Source organism: Marmota flaviventris, chromosome 2, assembly GCF_047511675.1.
Source record: "Marmota flaviventris isolate mMarFla1 chromosome 2, mMarFla1.hap1, whole genome shotgun sequence".
Lineage (NCBI taxonomy): Eukaryota > Metazoa > Chordata > Mammalia > Rodentia > Sciuridae > Marmota > Marmota flaviventris.
In genome coordinates this window covers 105,880,026-105,899,739 of record NC_092499.1, presented here as the reverse complement: position 1 = coordinate 105,899,739, position 19,714 = coordinate 105,880,026, and the positions used below count along the sequence as shown (strand labels likewise).

General features: G+C 38.4%; 1 protein-coding gene across 1 annotated transcript; it reads right to left on the bottom strand.

Annotated features, from left to right (window-relative positions):
• Ccnb2 (cyclin B2) lies at positions 1-18,747 on the bottom strand. The gene is made up of 9 exons (XM_027926168.3): positions 18,412-18,747; positions 15,935-16,063; positions 15,723-15,836; positions 9,037-9,207; positions 8,789-8,947; positions 6,233-6,469; positions 5,799-5,939; positions 1,332-1,442; positions 1-265 (listed from the first exon to the last, which is right to left on the bottom strand). Exons 1-9 carry the CDS (start codon positions 18,607-18,609, stop codon positions 155-157), a joined length of 1,371 nt encoding a protein of 456 aa, XP_027781969.2. The 5' UTR covers positions 18,610-18,747; the 3' UTR covers positions 1-154.
• Positions 18,748-19,714: the final 967 nt, after the last annotated feature.

The window sequence follows — 19,714 nt, the reverse complement described above, 5'->3', positions numbered from 1 at the left end:
TAGCTTAAGAAAAATCAATAGCTTTATTTTTCCTCAATATACGTTTAGAAAATTTGTGTGAGAAGAGGTTTCTTGAAATAGACCAGAGGACTATGTACAAAAATCAAGAGTTTCACACCAGTAACAAAAAGTGCATGGATGAAGGTGCGGCAGCCTAGGACCTCTCCATCAGAGGGGAGGCGAGGTCTTTGATGGTTTTGGAGTTCAGCTGAGGGATCGTGCTGATCTTCAGGAGTTTGCTGCTGGCATACTTATTCTTGATGGCCTGTAGAAGTCATTTGTGATTAAGCACATACATGTCAGGACCCCAACTTCAGACCTCATTCCTAGCTTAATTCATAAGCATTGAAGGGCTAGAACTGTAATCTCCAGATTGTCTGATGATGTCCAATCACTGAAGCCAGCCAGAGCTGACCACTTCTTTCTATCCCTGGTCACACAGGTGATGGGGGAACAAAGGACTTCAAGGTCAAGGAAGAGGCTCTCTCTCATGAGCTAACACTGGGATGGGAGGTATGAGCTCTTTATTGTGTCATCACAACTGGGCAATAATAATGAGTGGTATCTAGTGCTTAGCAAATCCCAGATAATACCTTCAGGACTAACAACACTTTACACTTCCAAACCATGCTAAGTCATGCTGAAATTTTGGCAGAAAGCCAGAAAGCAAATCAGATTGTGAAGTCACTTGAGATTCTTCTATTGTACAAACACCTTGCAGTTTATCACCAGACTGCTGGTTTGCACTGATATTTGGTGTCACACAGGCACAGGACAACCCCAAAATTCCTTCCATTCCTCCTCATAGGTGGGCTACACAGACATACACTAGGCCCCCAGGAGGCTTCCTCTAGGGGCTTCTTGCCCTCTTGTTTCATCATGCCTGCTCATCAAGTGCCTTTTAGTCACTGCTCCAAGAGCCTGGAAACAAGGCCCTGAGTAATACCATCTGCTTACGTAAGACCTCCACATAGCCATTCAAGGTGGGCCCTTGCTCTCTCTTCCTTATCATAGGCCAACCAGCCTTCCCTGCTTGCTGCCTCCCCTAGCCAAGATGCTTGTACAAGGATGGAGTAAACACATAATACTGATCAACTGGCTGACTATACCTGGGGCCTACCTAGACAAGAACAGCCTATTTATCTGTTTCAAAGAAAGTCTTCCTCTAGGGTTTATCACTGTTTCATCTCCTGCTATGCTAGAAAAAAATAATTTATGCTAAAATAAGATTCTCACATATGCCAATAATACATTTACATGAAAACATAAACGCACACACACAAAATCCATAATCTGATGCTTTTCAGAACTTCAGAAACAAAAGTACTTACGATGAATTTAGTTAAGTTTTCATTTACTTTCACCACATTTTTGGCCATGTGCTGCATGACTTCCAGTACTTCATTCTCTGTGTATCCTGTGTAATACTGCTGCTTTAAGTTCTGAAACACAAGGCAAACAAAAAGAATAGGTGACTGAGGGGCTAGATTAATTCTGCCCTTAGGAGACCACATCTTACACATACTGACATCACCTATATAAAAGCTGTGAAAGAAAACTCTTACCTTCCAAAACATTCATGGACTAATAATCACTTCATGGTACCAGCAGAGCTAAAATAGCCACAAAATCAGGATGATTCTGGCCCTGAGACAGGACTAAATTATGATATTGAGGGACTCCTAATTAAACTGAGTATGAAAGGCCTCAAATTATTATTATTAATTTTTTTTAAAAGAGAGAGATAATTTTTTTAATATTTATTTTTTTAGTTTTCGGTGGACACAACATCTTTATTTTATTTTTATGTGATGCTGAGGATTGAACCCAGCGCCCCGTGCATGCCAGGCGAGCGCGCTACCTCTTGAGCCATATTCCCAGCTCCAAATTATTATTTTTTAAAGAGCCTGCACAGGTTAAAAAAAAAAAAAAAAATGCAAAGTAAGCTTTCAATCTTACTTCTATCCTCTTACTGAAAGAGAAAAATGAAAGTGAAAAATGAAACCAAACAGAAAAGTGCCCCCTTAATCAGGCGTAGTGATGCATGCCTGTAATCCCAGTGACTTGGGAGGCTTAGGTAGGAGGAACACAAGTTCAAGGCCAGCCTCAGCAACTTAGTGAGGCTATAAGCAATTTAGTGAGACCCTGTCTCAAATAAAAAAGGGCTGGGGATGTAGCTCAGTGGTTAAGTGTCCCTTGGTTCAATCCCTTACTGCCCAAAAAAGTGTCCCCTTTACAGTGTTTAGCACATCTCAAATATCCTTCCATCAAAACCCTACCCAGCAGTAGATGCTCTGTGCTTGAGAGTCCAGTCACACTGTTAGGCAAGGAAGAACTAAAACCACCAGGATTCTCTGCTGGGCCCAGTGTAGTTAAGCACTAGAGACAAAACTCAGAGAAGCCAACACATAGCCTTCCCAAGAAGAAAATTCAAGCAAAAGGATGACTGTTGATTGATAATAAGACTACCACATGTGAAGATGTACAAACTTTTTCATTTCAAATTCTGTTGTACAAATCTACATGCTTACCTAATTCCTTTCATATGCAGAGTATAACTGGCAAAATCAACCAAATAGTTTGGAGTGGGAAAAAAATGAGCAAGCGTAAACATGAAAATAATGCACAACTATTGGTATTTTGGATGAGCCATTTGAAAGTGAGTTGTAGACATTGTGACATGTCACTTCAAAATGTTTCAGAAGCATCCCTTAAAAGAACATTTTTCTTACCTATCCAAAACAGCATTCTCACATAAAAACATTATCAACAATTCCATAACATCATCTAATTAATTTCTCCAAATACCTTTGGAGATATCTTTTGTGGATTCTTTTTAGATCCAGAGTCCCATCAAGGCACATGCAGTACACTGGACTGTTGGATCTTTAGTCTTTTTAGATTTAAAAGAACCCTTACTTTCTTGGCTTGAAATAATTTTTTTAAAGTATCCAGGCAAGTTTTAGAATGTCTCACATTCTGGATTTGTCTGAGTGTTTCCTCATAACTGAATTCATGTCAAACCTCTTGGACATGAACACTAAATATATGACAGTGCATACCTCTTGCTGCACCAGAAAAGCTAGTCCCAAAAAATGGTTAATGACAAACTTATTCACTAATATAAGGTATAACCACCAGACCCTCTCTATCAGAAAGGTTCATCTTTTTTCTTCAAAATTAGAAGTATCTATGAGATGATTTTTTTGAGACCATGTAAATCATGTTTTCTATAATTAGTTTATCTAATGCTTTATGTACCCACTGATAATCCTTGCTTAAATCAATATTCCATTGGGGGCTAAAATATAGAGAAGTTTAAGCTGGGTGCAGTGGTATGTACCTGTAATCCTGGCTACTCAGGAGTCTAAGGCAGAAACCTTAGCCCAAGAGTTCAAGACATAGCGAGACCATCTCTCTCTTTCTCCACCTTGTCTTTTAAAAAACAAAACCTGTTAGCCGTGGTGGTATAGGCTTGTAATCCCTGCTACTCGGGAGGTTAAGGCGGGGATCACAAGTTCAAGGCTTGCCTTGACAACTTAGTGAGAGATCCTGTCTGAAAAAAATAAAGTGCTGTGGATGCAGCGCAGTGGTAGAGCACTAGCATTCCATATGCAAGGACCTGGAATCCCCAGAACTATAAGCATATAAATGAATGAATGAATATTAAATGAAAAACCAAAACCAAAACCACACACACCAGATTTCTAAGTCTAGCATTCTTCCTACTTTAATTCACTACTCTCCTGATCTTTAAAAAAAAAAAAAAAAAAACACTAGGGATGTAGGTCAGTGGTACAGCACTTGCGTAGCACTTGTGAGGCTCTGGGTTCAATCCCCACTACCAAAAAATAGATAAATAAAAGAAAGCTTCCTTTTTACTTTACTTGTGGTAACATTATGGACTCAGATTTTAGTTGTTTTGTTTGCCTGCTTGTTTTTTTTGTTGTTGTTGTTTTTTTTTTTTTTGCAGTACTGGAGATTAAAACTAGTACCTTACACATACTAGGCAAGTGCTCTATCACTGAACTATATTCCCCAGCCCTCTCTCTCTCTCTCTCTCTCTCTCTATATATATATATATATATTTTTTTTTATGTTCAAATTTAGTCAATTAGAGCCTTTTAAGCCAGTTATTCTGTCCTTTTGATGTCACCTCAATGGCCTTTAAGAACTTGCCTGCTCTCTTGGCACAAACTAGGCTGTGTCCTTCTCCTGACACGGTCCTGAACTCAGCTATTGCTAACTTCTTGTGGGTAATAGTATTTAGTATCTGAAATGTGGGTACCAGATATGCTCATCGTACTGAGTTGTCAGTTTCCTTTTTTTAATGAATTTACCATATTTCTAGATTTAACATTACACAGTTTTTATTTTTATTTTTTTAATATTTATTTATTCATTCATTCATTCATTCATTCATTCATTTATTTTTGGTACCAGGGATTGAACTCAGGGGCACCTGACCATTCAGCAATATCCCCAGTCCTACTTTGTATTTTATTTAGAGTCAGGTCTCACTGAGTTGCTCAGCACCTTTTGCTGAGGCTGGCTTTGAATTCGTGATCCTCCTGTCTTAGCCTCTTTAGCTGCTGGGATTACAGGAGTGCGCCCCCAAGCCCGGCAGGAGATACAATATTTTTAACAATTAAAAGCAAAAGTAAAAGAGGGTGGGCACAGTGGGACATGCCTGTAATCCCAGTGGCTCAGGAGGCTGAGGCAGGAGGACTACAAGTTCAAAGACAGTCTCAGCAAAAGTGAGGTGCTGAGCAACTCAGTAAGACCCTATCTCTAAATAAAATATAAAGTAGGGCCGGGGAAGTGGCTCAGTGATCGAGTGCCCATGAGTTCAATCCCTGACACCCCCAAAATAGAAAAGTCAAAATTTATACATTTTACTACACCAAAGTCAATAAATAGTTACAACCAAAAGTCCTCCCACTCTCAATCTTCTATCCTGTTCTCCTGGAACCCCATAGTATCTTTCTTGGTTTCTGGTTGATTCCTCTGAATCTTTTTTAAAATTAGCAAATATACAAATACTCAGGTACACACATTCTTTCTTGTGTAAAATGTGAACTGCTACCTGTAACAGTAGCAAAATAGCTCCAACATGCTGCTCTAGCAACTTCACCTGTATCCAGATAGACCTCAATGGTCAAGGCTTGGACCACAGCCGATACATCTAGACAAAAGGCCTTATGGAACAGGAGGGGATGGCAGCCTTAGAAGGAGCTGGCTTCCATCTCCCACTCCTTATCTCCCCTGGGAAACTGTTATGAGATATTCCTCATCACCTCCTGGGTTTTGATGATGCTTTCTGCTGTTACTATAAAATTGCTGAGTGGCAGTCTAGAATTGGTGCCTCCATGAGAGTATCCCTCAACTCACACTGCAGTCATTGGCTCCTTTTGTTTCCTTGTCATCCTGTTTTGTTGTGAGAGAAGGACTGGGAAGCTGGCATCTTTGTCTACTCATCTGAATCCAAAAGTAGCTAATTCTGTCTTCACTAGCTGAACTGGTAGGCCTGGCCCTTGCTTAGTCTGGTGTGCCTGACAACTTGCCAAAAACCCAAGAAATCTTACATAGCAGTCCTGTGGCCTTCCTCAAAGTTACAACTCTGATACATTTGTATATCATAGCATAGTCAGCAGTCTCTGAATTGTTCCATGCAGCTTTCTTTTAGGCCTTTGGACTTTCGACAAATGCCTCAATGATAGAATTGTGAAAATGCTATGGTGTTTTATATCATGAAGTCCTAAAATAAAGACTAATTTCTTCCTGAATCTACCACTTACCCATTTTCCTTGGCCTAGAACCTTCTGAGACAAGCAGGAAGCAGCCGCAGCTACCTTAGAAGGGTGATAATGCACCATGTCATAATCAATGAGAGTCAGCTCCATCAAATATTTGGCTAATGTGTGCTGTTCAACATCAACCTATGAAAGAATAGCCAGGGACAGGAAGAATTACAGTTATTACTATCTTGCAAAATTCTGGGTGAAGGCCTAGAAATTCAAATTCACTTATCTCACATCTTTCTCAAGAATCACTCTATTCCACAATGTTACAAATACAGAGCCTAAAGACTTTTCTCAGAAGAATTAACATAATATGCATAAAGCCTTATCTAAAGGAAGTTTCCTATATATTCATAACATTCCCTTAATTAGATCAATGTTTCTGGATAAGACAAAGAAAAATCATCTCCTATAGTGTTGGAGGCACTTACTTCCCCAGCTTTTGATGCTCGCCTTAAAAAGTGAAGTGGCAAGGGTCGACCCAACTCAAACTTCAGTTCTTTCAAAATTAGAGTTTCCATTTCTCGGATTTGAGAACTGGTATAAGCATTGTCTGTGATGTAGACGAAGTCTTCTATATTTGGAGAAAACATCTCCTCATACTTGGAAGCCAAGAGCAGAGCTGTAATCCCAACCAACTGAAGTTTCTTACGGGAGACTGGCTGAACCTAATTGAAAACAAGTGTGTCAGAAGTCACATTAACAAGAGGTTTGGAACTCTGGGTGGGAGAAGGTGAGAAGAAACCAAGTCCTGGAGAAGTAAGCACCTATTGTTTCTGCTCATGGCCCTCTTGAGGACACAGGAGGCCTGTATGTTAATAGGAACCACCAGTGAGCTTGGTCAATCTGTTCTTGAGTACTGACTATGTGCCAAGCACAATGCTTAAAATTCTAACATAACATGTCATCCAATCCTCATGAAAATCCTAGAAAGTACTTGCTTTTATCCTCAATTACAATCACAAATAGATGACCTGAGAAGAGATTCAGATACTAGCTCAAGATCACTCAATTGCTAAAAAGGGGAAGAATCTAAGCCTGATGAATAAGGTGCTCATCACTCTTCCTCCCACACTGTCCTGACTTAAGTGTCTGCAGCAGCCTTGACCTGGGCTCAGCATGGTCTAAACTGAGATATAACCAAACAAAAAAAAAAAAAAAAAAAGAGAGAGAGAGAGAGAATTTAATGGGTGGCTCAAATATTTCCTTAATCCTCATCAAAACCATGCCCATTGTTCAGCTTAAAAAATATTCAACAATGTTTTAGTTATGAAAAATCTCAATCTATAGTATAAGTGTTTCCTTTAATTTCCCTTCTTCCTTCTTCTTCTTCTAACTGGGACTTTGCTTTAACTCTCATTATTCAAAATCTACCTAAAATACTACTGTGTTTTCTGGTCCAATAAGAATTTTATAGTGAGAATAATGGGATCTATGTTTAGTTAGAATTTTGCAGTATCTCAGGGCCATTATTATAAACATAATTATTACTACATTGTTTGGACAGAATTTATACTGGACCTAAACCCATATCATGAATGCTGACTTTAAATAAACAAATCTTTATCATGGGGCTATTGGTAGATAACACACTAGCAGTTAATATCTGGCACCTCGTCTCACCATTCAGTGTCTGTGCATTAAAAATTGATAGGTATTTTGAAAATCATCTTTGCTTCTCAGCTTATTTTTTATTTCCTCTTTATGTCTCACATTCTCAGTCCACTCCACACACACTTTTTTTGTTTTTGTTTTTTTTTGTTTTTTAAATTCTGCTTTGTCCCTGTTACTTCTATGGTGATTCAGTGCCACAGCTAACTGAAACTTTTAAGATTCTCTAGCCAAACTCCTCATGCCTCAGATGAGGATACACTAAATAGCACCAAACTTCGGAAATGGTGCTTGAAGGTCTGGAAAACCAATATAGAGGCACCAGTGATTTCAGATAAATTTCTACATCATCTGATGCTACATTCCCTTTGATAAATGACTGACTACTAAGGATTGGGCTAAGCATCCCTAATCTACAAAATATGAAAACCTGAAATGCTCCAAAATTTAAAATTTTTTGAGTGCTGGTATGACACAAGTACAACATTCCACACCTAACCTTCTGTGTGACAAGTTACAGTCAAAACACATATACACTAAAAAATACTGTATAAAACTACCTCAGGCTGAGCTCAGGTTGTGGCTCTGTGGTAGAGCGCTCACCTAGCACATGCAAGGCCCTGGTTTCTAACCTCAGCAACACATAAAAATAAATCAATAAAATAAGGTATTGTGTCCAACTACAACTAATTATGTATATGTGTGTATATATATGTGTGTATGCATGTATGTGTGTGTGTATATATACATATCTATCCATCCTCAGGCTATGTGTAAAAGGTATACATGAAACAAACAACTTTGGGTTTAGATTTGAGCCCCATTTCTAAGATATTTCTTATTTATTTGCTTATGGTACTGGGGATTGAACCCATGGGCACTTTGCCACTAAGCTACATCCCAGTCCTTTTTTATTTTGACACAGGATCTTGCTAAATTGCTAAACTTGGCCTAGAACTTGAGTTTCTTCTGCCTCAGCCTCCCAAACTGCTGGAATTACAGGTGTATGCCACCGTACCCAGCCCATTTCCAAATTATTTTAGTGTGTATGTGCAAATATTAAAAAAAAAAAAAGTATTTGTGTGTCTGTATAAAGTTTCTCAAACACTTAGAATAAGGAAGACTCAACCTGTATGCTATGGAGTCCTAAAAAGAACTCAGACACAACTAATAAAATTGCCCAGAGCTGGTTGGCATCACCAAAGATTTGATACATTTGAACTACTTTCCATTTTAGCACTTGAAGTTTTTTTGGCTTCCCTATTAATTTGACTTTTGGCCTTTTCTTCAGAGGAACCCCAACTTAGCTTTCTATCCCAGAAGCTTAAATACACTGTTCAATAAGTCTTGGGCACTAGTCCCTGAAGTAGACTGACCTGTAAAAATCGATCCATGACAGCAATGCACATGTACAGAGTTTCCTGCAGAAGCCTAAACTTGGAGTGGACTTGAACCAGCCAGTCCACCAGGATGGCACGCATACGTCCATTTATATCTCTTCCATCCAAGAAATGTGGGTTTATGGATTGCAAAATCTGTTGGTGAAATATAAAAGTTTAAAAAGTTGACTTCATTTATAAATTCCACATTGCTTGTAGAACCCAAACACAAAAGGCCTACCCACCTCAAGCTGTCTTAGATACTGGTAGATATCTTTAACATAGTCACTGCAGAGCTGAGGGTTCTCCCAATCCTCATTATCAATGTCCTCAATTTTGCAGAGCAAGGCATCAGAAAAAGCTTGGCAGAGGTTCTCTTCCTTCATGGAGACATCCTCAGGTGTAGGAGAAGGACCCTACAACAACAAATTTAAAAGCATATTATTGTAGCTCAGTGGTAAAGCACTTGCCTCGCTTGTGTGAGGCACTGGGTTTGATCTTAAGCACCACTTAAAAAAACAAATAAGATAAAGGTATTGTGTCTACAATTAAAAAAAAATTTTAAAGCACATTACTGTTTTTCTGGTTTTTTCTTATAGAATATATAATCTACTATATTATACCTATAAGTTATGTATAATATTTTTCTATCTCTACTAGAATGTAAACTCTATATGCTTACATTTATTTAGTTAGCTTTGTCCACTGAAGTATCTCAAATACCTATATTAGCACTCATACATAGTAGGTACTCAATAAATAAAAGAAACTTGACCTCCTGGGGTCAGAGATTACTGGTGCTGATCATTCACTTTAGCAGTATCCTCTTCCACAAGCATGTTTTCTTTTCTTCAACTAATTTGCTCTAAACTGAGAAACTGGCAAATAAAAAGTAGAAAAGCATGCCTATGAATAGAACAGAAAATGGAACAGGAAAAGTAAGCAAAGACTGAGCAAGTAAATGGACCAGTATTTTATTTTCTTATGCTGACTGGGTGATTGTTATAAAAATTACACAAATTAAAAATTTATAAAGTCAAAACAAGTATTTAGCAATGAGGTATAAAGAAACCATTACTTTTAAAAAGAATAAGAGGTACTTGCAAAGTAAAGCCTACCAGAATTTTTAGGCTACAAAAGAGTATATAAAGTAAAAAAATATATAAAAGAAGGAACCCATATAATAAAACAGATAAGCAATTTTAATTTACATTGAAATTCAATCATAATTTCTAGTCTTAGAGGAGGATCCAATAATGGAAAAAACAGTTCAAACCATGCCCTTCCCTCTTAAAGATCTTAAACTGGGAAGGGTCAAGTGAACAGAGTAGGCAGGTATGCATGCCATTTATTCAAGCATTTGCAATCCTCAAGGATCTGGAATGAATGAGAGGGCTACATGAAGAACCAGGGAGTGTAAGATCTGGAGGAAAATAGCTAGGCAAAAAAAAAAACAATTGCAAAGTGCCAGAGGAAACAAAGAAAATAAAGGTGGAACTGGGAACTGATTTGGGAAGTGGGAAAAAAGCATGTAAGGTGTGAGAAGATGAGCTGGAAAGGAAAAAAACCTTGCCAAGGAGCTTAGCTTTTATCCAAAGGAAAAGTGAGACCATGGAAAGGTCAACAGTGACTGGAAAAAGATGTCCATTTTAATAAATACACATAGTTCCAGTTTCAGGTTAGCTTTTCCAAGTTTGAGCATTATTACACTTTTCCCATGAAGGCAGCCAGTAGTGGGAGATCTGGATGAAGGAGTCAGAGGTTAGCATCATGAGCTTCATGTGCTGTCTTAACAGCTTAGCACATTTATCTGTTTCCTACTTAGAAGCCTGAGTTTAACCAGGTCCAAACACTACCAGGATAAGACAAGATACTTGCTCTGGCTCTTAATTTAAAATTGCTTGAAAGGAAGCCAATATAATTTAATTCTTCTAAGAATTTACATGTCTGTATAGGTCATCTGAGTCTGATAGATTGACTGTGCAATCCTCTATCCAGTGTGTCTGCATGCAAAGCATCAAAACTGAATCAGTTAATTCACTATCAAGACTTAAATAAGCCACACATGGAAAGACAAGTACCTCATGATCTCACTCACATGTGAGATCTAAAAATGCTGATCTCATAAGAGTTAAGATTAGAATGATGGTCAGAGGTTGGGGGAGAGAAGGATGAGGACAGCTTGGTCAATGAATTAGAAGTGAGAAGTTCTGGTGTGCTACTCTGCACAGTGGAATGACAATCGATAATGATACTGCATTATACCTTTAAATACACTACAAGAAAGAATTTTTAATGTTTTTACCATAAATACATGATAAAACATTTAAGGAAATTAATCTGATTTGAATATTATACAATGTATACAGGTTTTTAAATGATATATAGGTCCCCACTAATAAGTACAATTTGTATGTATCAGTTAAAAAATAAAATTGTGAAAAAAGAAACTGTATGCACCATATAGTCATGCTACATCTTCCCTAAAAGTAGTTATCAGAAATCATAATGATGTGAAGTCTGGCTTAACTGGAAAAGCTCCTGTTGTCAGGATAAGAAGCTGGTAGAGGTAAGTGAGGGCCACTCAAGTTCCAGTACCAACATCAACTGAGATGGACCTGTTGACAGGATTGGTTAATTTAACATGCAAATACACAAGTATATTCTTGTAAGTTTTGATTAAACAGTTCCTTTACTGAATTTATGATAAATAATTCAATTAAGTGCACAGGGGAAAGACTGTAAGAACTATTGATTCTGGTCAGACAGTTCATGATTGGTAGCAACATAGGCACACACAATTGTAGAAAGGCAAAATCGGTAACTTGATTATCTTCAGAAGTGCAATGGATTTGAAATTAGGGAATAGTAACAATGAACTCAACTTTTATTAAACATGTTCTATATACATCTGTATTGTTTTTGCTATTTTACAGCAGTTTCAAATGTAACTAAAAGAAAAAGCTGGGAATAGTGGTTCACACTTGTAATCCTAGCCACTAGGGAGGCTAAGGCAGGAGGTCCACAAGTTTGAGGCCAGTCTTGGCAAATCAGAAAGACCCTGTGTAAGGTAATAATAAAAAAGGGGGAACAGAGGGATAGTAGTTAAGTGATAGAGTGCCCTCAGTTCAATCCCTAGTACCACAAAAAATAAATATAAAAATCACTCTTTAAAAAAAAAAAAAAAAAAGATGTGAATAGTTGTGCTTATCCCTTTCACATGTAGTTTTTGTGTTAGGGAAAATTAGGCCATAAAACATTCTTAAACTTGAAAAATGACTATAACTGACAGTGAATCATCTGAATTTCTAGCTGTTTACTCCTCAGTATATCTCCTAAACTTGGATCTAGCCTCTGTGATAGCATCTACCCTTTTACTTCTAGACCCCCCAACTTGACTGGAAGCTACATGGGAGCTAAGACGATGGTTTATACAACTTGTTTGTTTGCCCAACACCCAGCAAACAAGGTACTGGTATTAGTCCTTCTCCTTCCTTTCATACTACTCAGTGTTTACCAAGGTCTCATCAATCAGCAAAACACAGTTTTCTCCAAAAATTGCAGAGTAATAACTTCTATTAATGATTGGAATTTTAGTCTCAGGGCCCTTTGTGATTCAGTTGTCTCACCTGCTACAAAGCAAGAAGTCTGCCTTCCAGGTTTGCAGAAAGGAAAAGATAGTAATCAGTTATACTTCTGAGAACATCTGCTTTTAGGGACACATGGTTTATGTTATAAGCTTTCTAGGAAAGTCGCTAGAAACTCATGCTCAACTGGCATTTGCACAACTCCAGGGATTGGCTATAAAGGAATAGTGATGACTCTGCAAAGAGAGCAGGTGAAAAAGTAAAAGCTATAGACAGGCAAGTAGAAGGAATCACTTGCCAGAAGGTGGGGAACTCCACATAAATTGTGGACTTAGTGGTCCCTTCACTGTTTCTAAGACAAATTATTTGAATTGGAAAGAACTGTTGTTCATTAATCCCTGATAACTTCTATTACCAGAACATCCAGGTATATCTTTTAACCACAGAAGTGACTTTCATATGAAATAAGCTCTAGTCCATAAAGGTTTATCTAAAACACGGCATCCCCAATATTGTCAGGAAGTTTAAGATAAAGGAACCTTCCAGGCACTGTGGTACATGCTTATAATCCCAGTGGCTCCAGAGATTGAGACAGGAGAATTATGAGTTCAAAGCCAGCCACAGCAACTCAGTAAAGCCCTAAGCAACTCAGCAAGACCTCATTTCTAAATAAAATACAAAAAGGGCTGAGGATATGGCTCAATGGTTGAGTGCCCCTGGGTTCAATCCCTGGTACCAAAAAAAAGGATAAAGCAGCCAGTCAAGGAGATATAGAATAAAGAGACCTCAGAGAAGATGAAGCTGCAAAAGTCACAGGAATAAACAATTTTACCTTTCTTTCTTCTTTCAAAAATAAAAATTTATTTATTCGGTGCTAGGGATTGAACTCAGGGCCTTATGCATGCTAAGCACCAGCTCTACCACTGAACTATACCCCAAGCCCTGGTATAGCTGGCCTTTTTTGTTGTTGTCAAATATATCTGTATTTTGTTTATTTATTTATATGCGGTGCTGAAAAATCGAACCCAGTGCCTCACACATGCTAGGCAAGCACTTTACCACTGAGTTACAACTTTGGTCCATAGTGGGCCTTTTATAATTCACCTTTCTTCTTCTCTGATTTGAATAATTACGTACCTATGTAACTATTTTAAGGAAATAGTTTAAGGAAAATAAAAATCTTAAGCCCAATACTTAAAAGGAACTCCCATAAATATTTCATATATAAATGCACATTTTAAAAAAGCAAGTCTGCTTTGTATTGTACATATTGTTATAATCTGATTTTCCCACTTGATGTTACAAGCATTTTGACATCTAAATGCTTTACTAAAACATTTGTAATACTTCATTAAATACTTCATTTAACTGATTTCCTAATAGAGGATACTTCTCTATCAGGTAAGAGATATTTATTCATTACAGCACTACTTAAAATCCCTCTGGTCATTTTCTTGGGACATACTGCAAAAACAGACTTACTGGATATATAGAATAACCATCTGAAATATACTGCCAAATCATTCTTCTGCATTCAAAAAGTCACCCATGTAAAATGCTATCTCATATAAACAGCACTTTTTCTAACCATGGCCCCTAGATAAAAACCCAGAAACCTTCAAGGAAAGGCCTCCTAAAGGAAGGTCAATCTTGAATATTTGCTCTGAACTCTAGTTCTCAATTTGAAGCCTTTATCTCCTGTCTAAAGGCGTCTTCTTTTTCCAACCATGGTTCCAGGTAGATGCTGGCAAGTCTGTCTCTCCTTCAGATACTGCAGGCACATTTCCAACTGCATTTCCAGGCAGATATCCCTCTATTGAGGTTCTAATTCTTTTCAAAATAATTTATCTAAAGTATTCTTTCTCCATACTAAATGATATCCTTGAAGTCCTAACACATCTGACGTTTCCTAGAACTTTCATAGATACCAGGATGAAGGCAAGTACTTAGAGGAAACCCAGACTAGTTCAAGACGCCTACCAACTTCTTGCTTGGACAACTGTTAATACCTCCCAACACTGCATCCATCACTTCTCTCCTCCTCAAAACTTTTCAGAGACCTCACTACCTAATGAGATAAAATCTAAATTTTGAGGATTTCAAATTCAATTGCAACCTTCTTCTGCTTCCTCAAACAACCTTCTTGACTCAATTTAAACCTGCAGACTCCTTGAACAAAAGACATGACTACAGACCAATTTTCACTTTGGTGCCTTGATTTTTGTTGCTGCCTTGGTTCCCCAAAACTTGCTGTTTACTATCAGCTTCTCTCTATTCTTAAAAATCAACTAAAAAGAGCCAAGAACAGTGACACATGCTTATAACCCCAGCTATACAGGAGGATGAGCAGGAGGATCACAAGTTGGAGGCCAACTTGGGTAACACTGCAAGGCTTCATCTTAGCGGGGGGGAAAATCAACACTAAAGGATGAAGTTACCTCTGACCACTTCATTGCTTAGTGTTCTCTCCCACCTTTAGGTGCTCCTTCTTAAAGACAATAAAAAGGGCTACCCCAGTCATTTGACATTCATTCAGGCATATATTTCCCAAAGTTATCTAGTGTCACATATGCCCATTCTAGATAAATCTCCTGAAAATAAGAGGTCTCTTTAGCAGTCTTAATACTATTCGATATGTACAATGTTTAATATAGATATTTGTCAAATATATCCAATGTTTAATATGGAAAAATCTCAAACGTACAATAATATGTATTTTTTGAACTGGAAATAGTGAAGTAGTTTTTGTTATACCTCAGCACCTATGATGGTGCCTATAAATGCATAAGTAATCCATAAATGAAAGTGTACATAAACTTGAATGTGATGAAAGGAGAGCAGGTTGATGGATCCATTAGCATTGTGGATGATTGAACTAATTAGTCATAGAGAATACAATTTATCAACATAGAATTTCAGTATTCCCTTACTCTTACATGAATTTGGGTCTCGGAACTGTGGGCCTCCGATTGTGAGCCAGGTCTTCCTTCTTTTTTTTTTTTTTTTTTAATTGTAGATGGACACAATACCTTTATTTTATTTATTTATGGGTGCTGAAGATCAAACCCAGTGCTCCACACATGTGAGGCAAGTGCTCTACCCCTGAGCCACAATCCCAGCCCTACAAGATCATTCTTTTAGTAAATTATTTTAATAAAACCCACCAAATTTCACTAAGACCACTAGATATATTTGGGTATTAAAGTAATAAACATTATTCAAGATCATAATATTAAATTGGGATACCAAGGCAGAGATCTACCTGTGAATGTTCTTCAAAAATTGCAGTCTAACTTAAACTAGGCTACTCCACTAAGTGTGTTTATAAATTCAGAACTTCCTACCTTTGGAGCCAACATTTCCATCTGTACTGGTTTCACAGAAGCAGTGGGTTTCAGTTGTTTGTTGACATTTGTTGCTTTGGTGGGCTGAACTGATACTTTGGTGTTTTGAGTTTTCTACAAGAAAAATACAGGATAGAGCAAGACAGTACATGTTGTCCCTCAGGTCTATACAAAATCAGCCTCTAATGCACATTTTGCCTTATGGTTGTTACCTTCACTACTTGTGCTGCTCTGGTTGAAACTCTATTTCCAATTTCTTCTAAAACCCCACGCCTGATAGTCACATGACTCTTGGCTTTAGAATTAACTCCTATGTCAATATTCTCCAAATCAGTGGACACCTAAGAAAAAGAAAAAGTTAATCAGGCATTAAAATGATTGAAAATATTTAGCTAATATCAGATATTCAATTTTAGAATTGCTCTGGGAAAGGTGAATATGCTGGGATCCATTTGCGAAAGGGAAAAGGTACATGTTAGGAAGCCTAAATATGCTATTTGAGATTAATAACATCACTCTAAATTAGGCACATCATTATATATCTTTTTTTTTTTTTTTTTTTGAAAAGCAAGTTTACTTAAGCTACATCAGTCCAGAGGGGCTAACAAAATCTCTGTACCCCAGGTCTGGAAATTCTTTTGAGATTTATACTCAGTGGGTGGTTACACAACAGGGTGGTTAACATAACAGTTACTTTTTGCTCCACATACATTTCATTTATAATAGAGATCCTTCACTAACCTTGCAAAAACTATTTTGAGTATTCAAGTGGGTCTGTAAGAGAACTTCAAAGCTTCACAAATAAAATTATTATTTCTCATGTAGCACCCATGTTACATGCTAGAGATCCCTGTAGATTAAAAACCTATATTTATTTAGTTAAAATTCTTCCTTTACAGAGATGAATAATAAGTGCATTCAAGATGAATTATTAAAAGCTGTAACATCAGTATTTAATAGTAGTTCTGGCTGTTTAAAATCCCAATGCTTAAATCCCAACCTTTAATTAGTATACCATTCTAGAAATAAGAAATGTTCCTGTAGAAATGATCTCTTAGAAATACAGCTATGCTGGGCACAGTGGAACATGCCTGTAATCCCAGTGGCTCAGGAGGCTGAGGCAGGAGGATCGTGAGTTCGAAGCCAGCCTCAGCAACATCAAGGTGCTAAGCAACTCAGTGAAACCCTGTCTCTAAACAAAATACAAAATAGGACTGGGGATGTAGCTCAGCAGTCCAGTGTCCCTGAATTTAATCCCCAGTACAAAAAAAGAAGAAGAAATATAGCTTTCAAAAATATGGTGGTCATAAAGTAGATTTGCTCTTATATTAAGGATATTTAAAATGGAAATAGTTTCTTTGGGTATAACACTTTTAGCTCTCAAATTCTCAGCTTAGGGGCTGGGGTTATGGCTCAGCGGTAGAGCACTCACCTAGCATGTGCGAGGCCCTGGGTTCGATCCTCAGCACCACATAAAAATCAGTAAATAAAATAAAGGTATAAAAATTATTTTAAAAATTGGGAAAATTAAAAAAATTATCAGCTTAACCAGCTTTATTCAGAACATACTTAGAAACAAAATTTGCTAGGAAAAGCAGTTCATACCACTTTTATTGTAAAAATGATAAACATTTCATGAGGAGAAAAAAAAAAAAAAACCCTGAGAGTTGGAAATCCTACAGGAGGTTTGAGTGGATCTACCAGGACAGACAGAAAGGCCAGGGAAAACTATAGCCCTTCCTGAGCAGAAAGAACCTGAGTATAAGTTTATAGGATAAAGTAGACCCCCCCCAAAAAATTATTGGTTCAATTTTTCCAGCATCGATTGCCAATTTAAAAAAGTGTTTTAAAATTTAATGCTCATGGATTGAAGCCCGGTAATGTGACTAAGTTTAAATTCATCTGGAAGGGAAAACTGGCAGCTTTTAACTAGAGCCTTGTAGCCAGGAGGATGGAACTCAGCTGTGTCAGGTCCCTCTAATTTTCAGCAAAGCAAAAGTAAATCCAGGTACAATTCAAGCCCACAGGAGCAATATTAAACACTAATAATACTTTGATTTGTGCAAATATAAATAAATGATTTGGACTCTTTCAGTATGTAATACTGGTTCAAATTATATGCGAAATTTCTACACGTAAGAAATTATTGTTTTAAGAGGACAAAATCATACATCAGTGAAATGGGAAATTCATATAAAGCAAAAGGTGAAAAATCTGAAAAACAGTCATGGCATAACCCTTGACCAACTATGGAATTTCTTCCAGTTCTCCCCACCCCCACTAAGGACTAGCCTTAGTTGGCAAAGCGTTTTGAGAAAAGGGGAAGGAAATCCAAGAACTTGTATTTAGACATCTCTCTAACACAAAGACCGCTCGCCGAGTAACAGGCCCAATAATGGGGAGGTTCCCCTGACAGGTGGCACTTCCCAGGAGCTTTCCTACACCTCTTCCACCCGAAGGAGGAAGCGGAAACCAGAAAGCTTGAGACCGAGAGGCCCTCCAGAAAGGACCTGCTATATGGCCAGGAACGCCAGGGGTTCCGTGAGCCCCGGAGAAAGGAAATGCAGCCCCAGTTGGAATGAAGAAGCAAGAAACAGAAGAGGGAAGCGAGAGGCGGATGAAAGAGGAGGGATGGGGGCTGCAAGTCACAAGGGGCAGTCCCTGTTGAGAAGTGACCGGGCACACTCACCGTCGGGCGTCGGAGCAGCGCCATGAGGGAAGAGAAAGACAAGTGTGCCAGCCCGGCCCAGGGAGGGACACGGACCGAAGCAGAATGGAGGTAGCGTCTGCGGCGCGGTTGGGCCTGCACTCCAGGCCCGCACCGCTGGAATCTTCGGCGAGGTCTCCTTGTTCTAGGATTCAAATACCGCACCTCTCGCGTCCCCATTGGGTGGCCTTACGCACCGCGCGCTCTTCTCATTGGTTAAACCAGGAGACGTTCCCGCACACTGATTGGATGAACTTTCTCAGCCTGTTTGGTTGTCGTAACAACTGGGAAGGGGGATGTGCGTGCTCGGTTGTGGACCTGTTTTAGCCTAATCTTTAAAAAAAAAAAAAAATTCTTTAGTACTATGCATTAAACCCAGGGGCACTTTCCAACTGAGCCACAACCCTACTATTTATTTATGGGTAGAATCTCACTAAAATGCTTAGGGCCTCGGTAAATTGCTAAGGCTGGCCTCAGCCTCCCCAGTCGTTTGGATTACAGGCAAACGCCACCACGCTAGGCTCTTCCTCACTCTCTCCTTCCCTCCCTCCCTTTGTCCCACAAGATCTCACCCTGGATATGTTGAGGTTGGTACTGAGTGGGCAGAAGTAGGATCTAGGAAGATGCCCTTGGCATTCCACATCTGACCCTCATTCCTCTTAATATCAAGTCCAAGTAGAGATTGGGTTGGCCTGGGAACAGGCACTTCTAGGTTGCTTAGCACTGTTGTTTTGAGTTGAGACTCAAACTTGTAAATTGGGAGAATTGGGGTATAAACTAGATTATGATTCCCATGAGACACAAATTAAAAATAATACAGGTTGAAATGATTTGTCCGTTGTATTCCCAGCACCCAGTATTGTTTGATATCTGGTCAGGGCCGATAAATATTAACTGAATAAAAAATCCTGTGACAGGCTAGGGTTGTGACTCAGTGGTAGAGTGTTTACCTGGCACATGTGAGGCACTGGGTTCAATTCTCAGCACCACATTAAAATAAATAAATAAAATTAAGGTATGTGTCCATCTAAAACTAAAAAAAAAATGTACTAAAAAAAAATCCTGTGACGTGCGTTAAGATTTTTAAATGAAAAACAATAGTGTCCCAGTCTTCAGCATAAGAGTGGGAGAACAAAAATCCCAAGAGATACATTGTTTGTCCTGGAAAAGGCAAGAGGGACAGGAAAAGAAGGCTGGAGGTGTGGCTCAGTGCTGAAGCCACATGCATGAGGCCCTCCTTAGCATCCCAAAAACAAACCAGGAAAAGGCAGCTGGGCGCGATGGA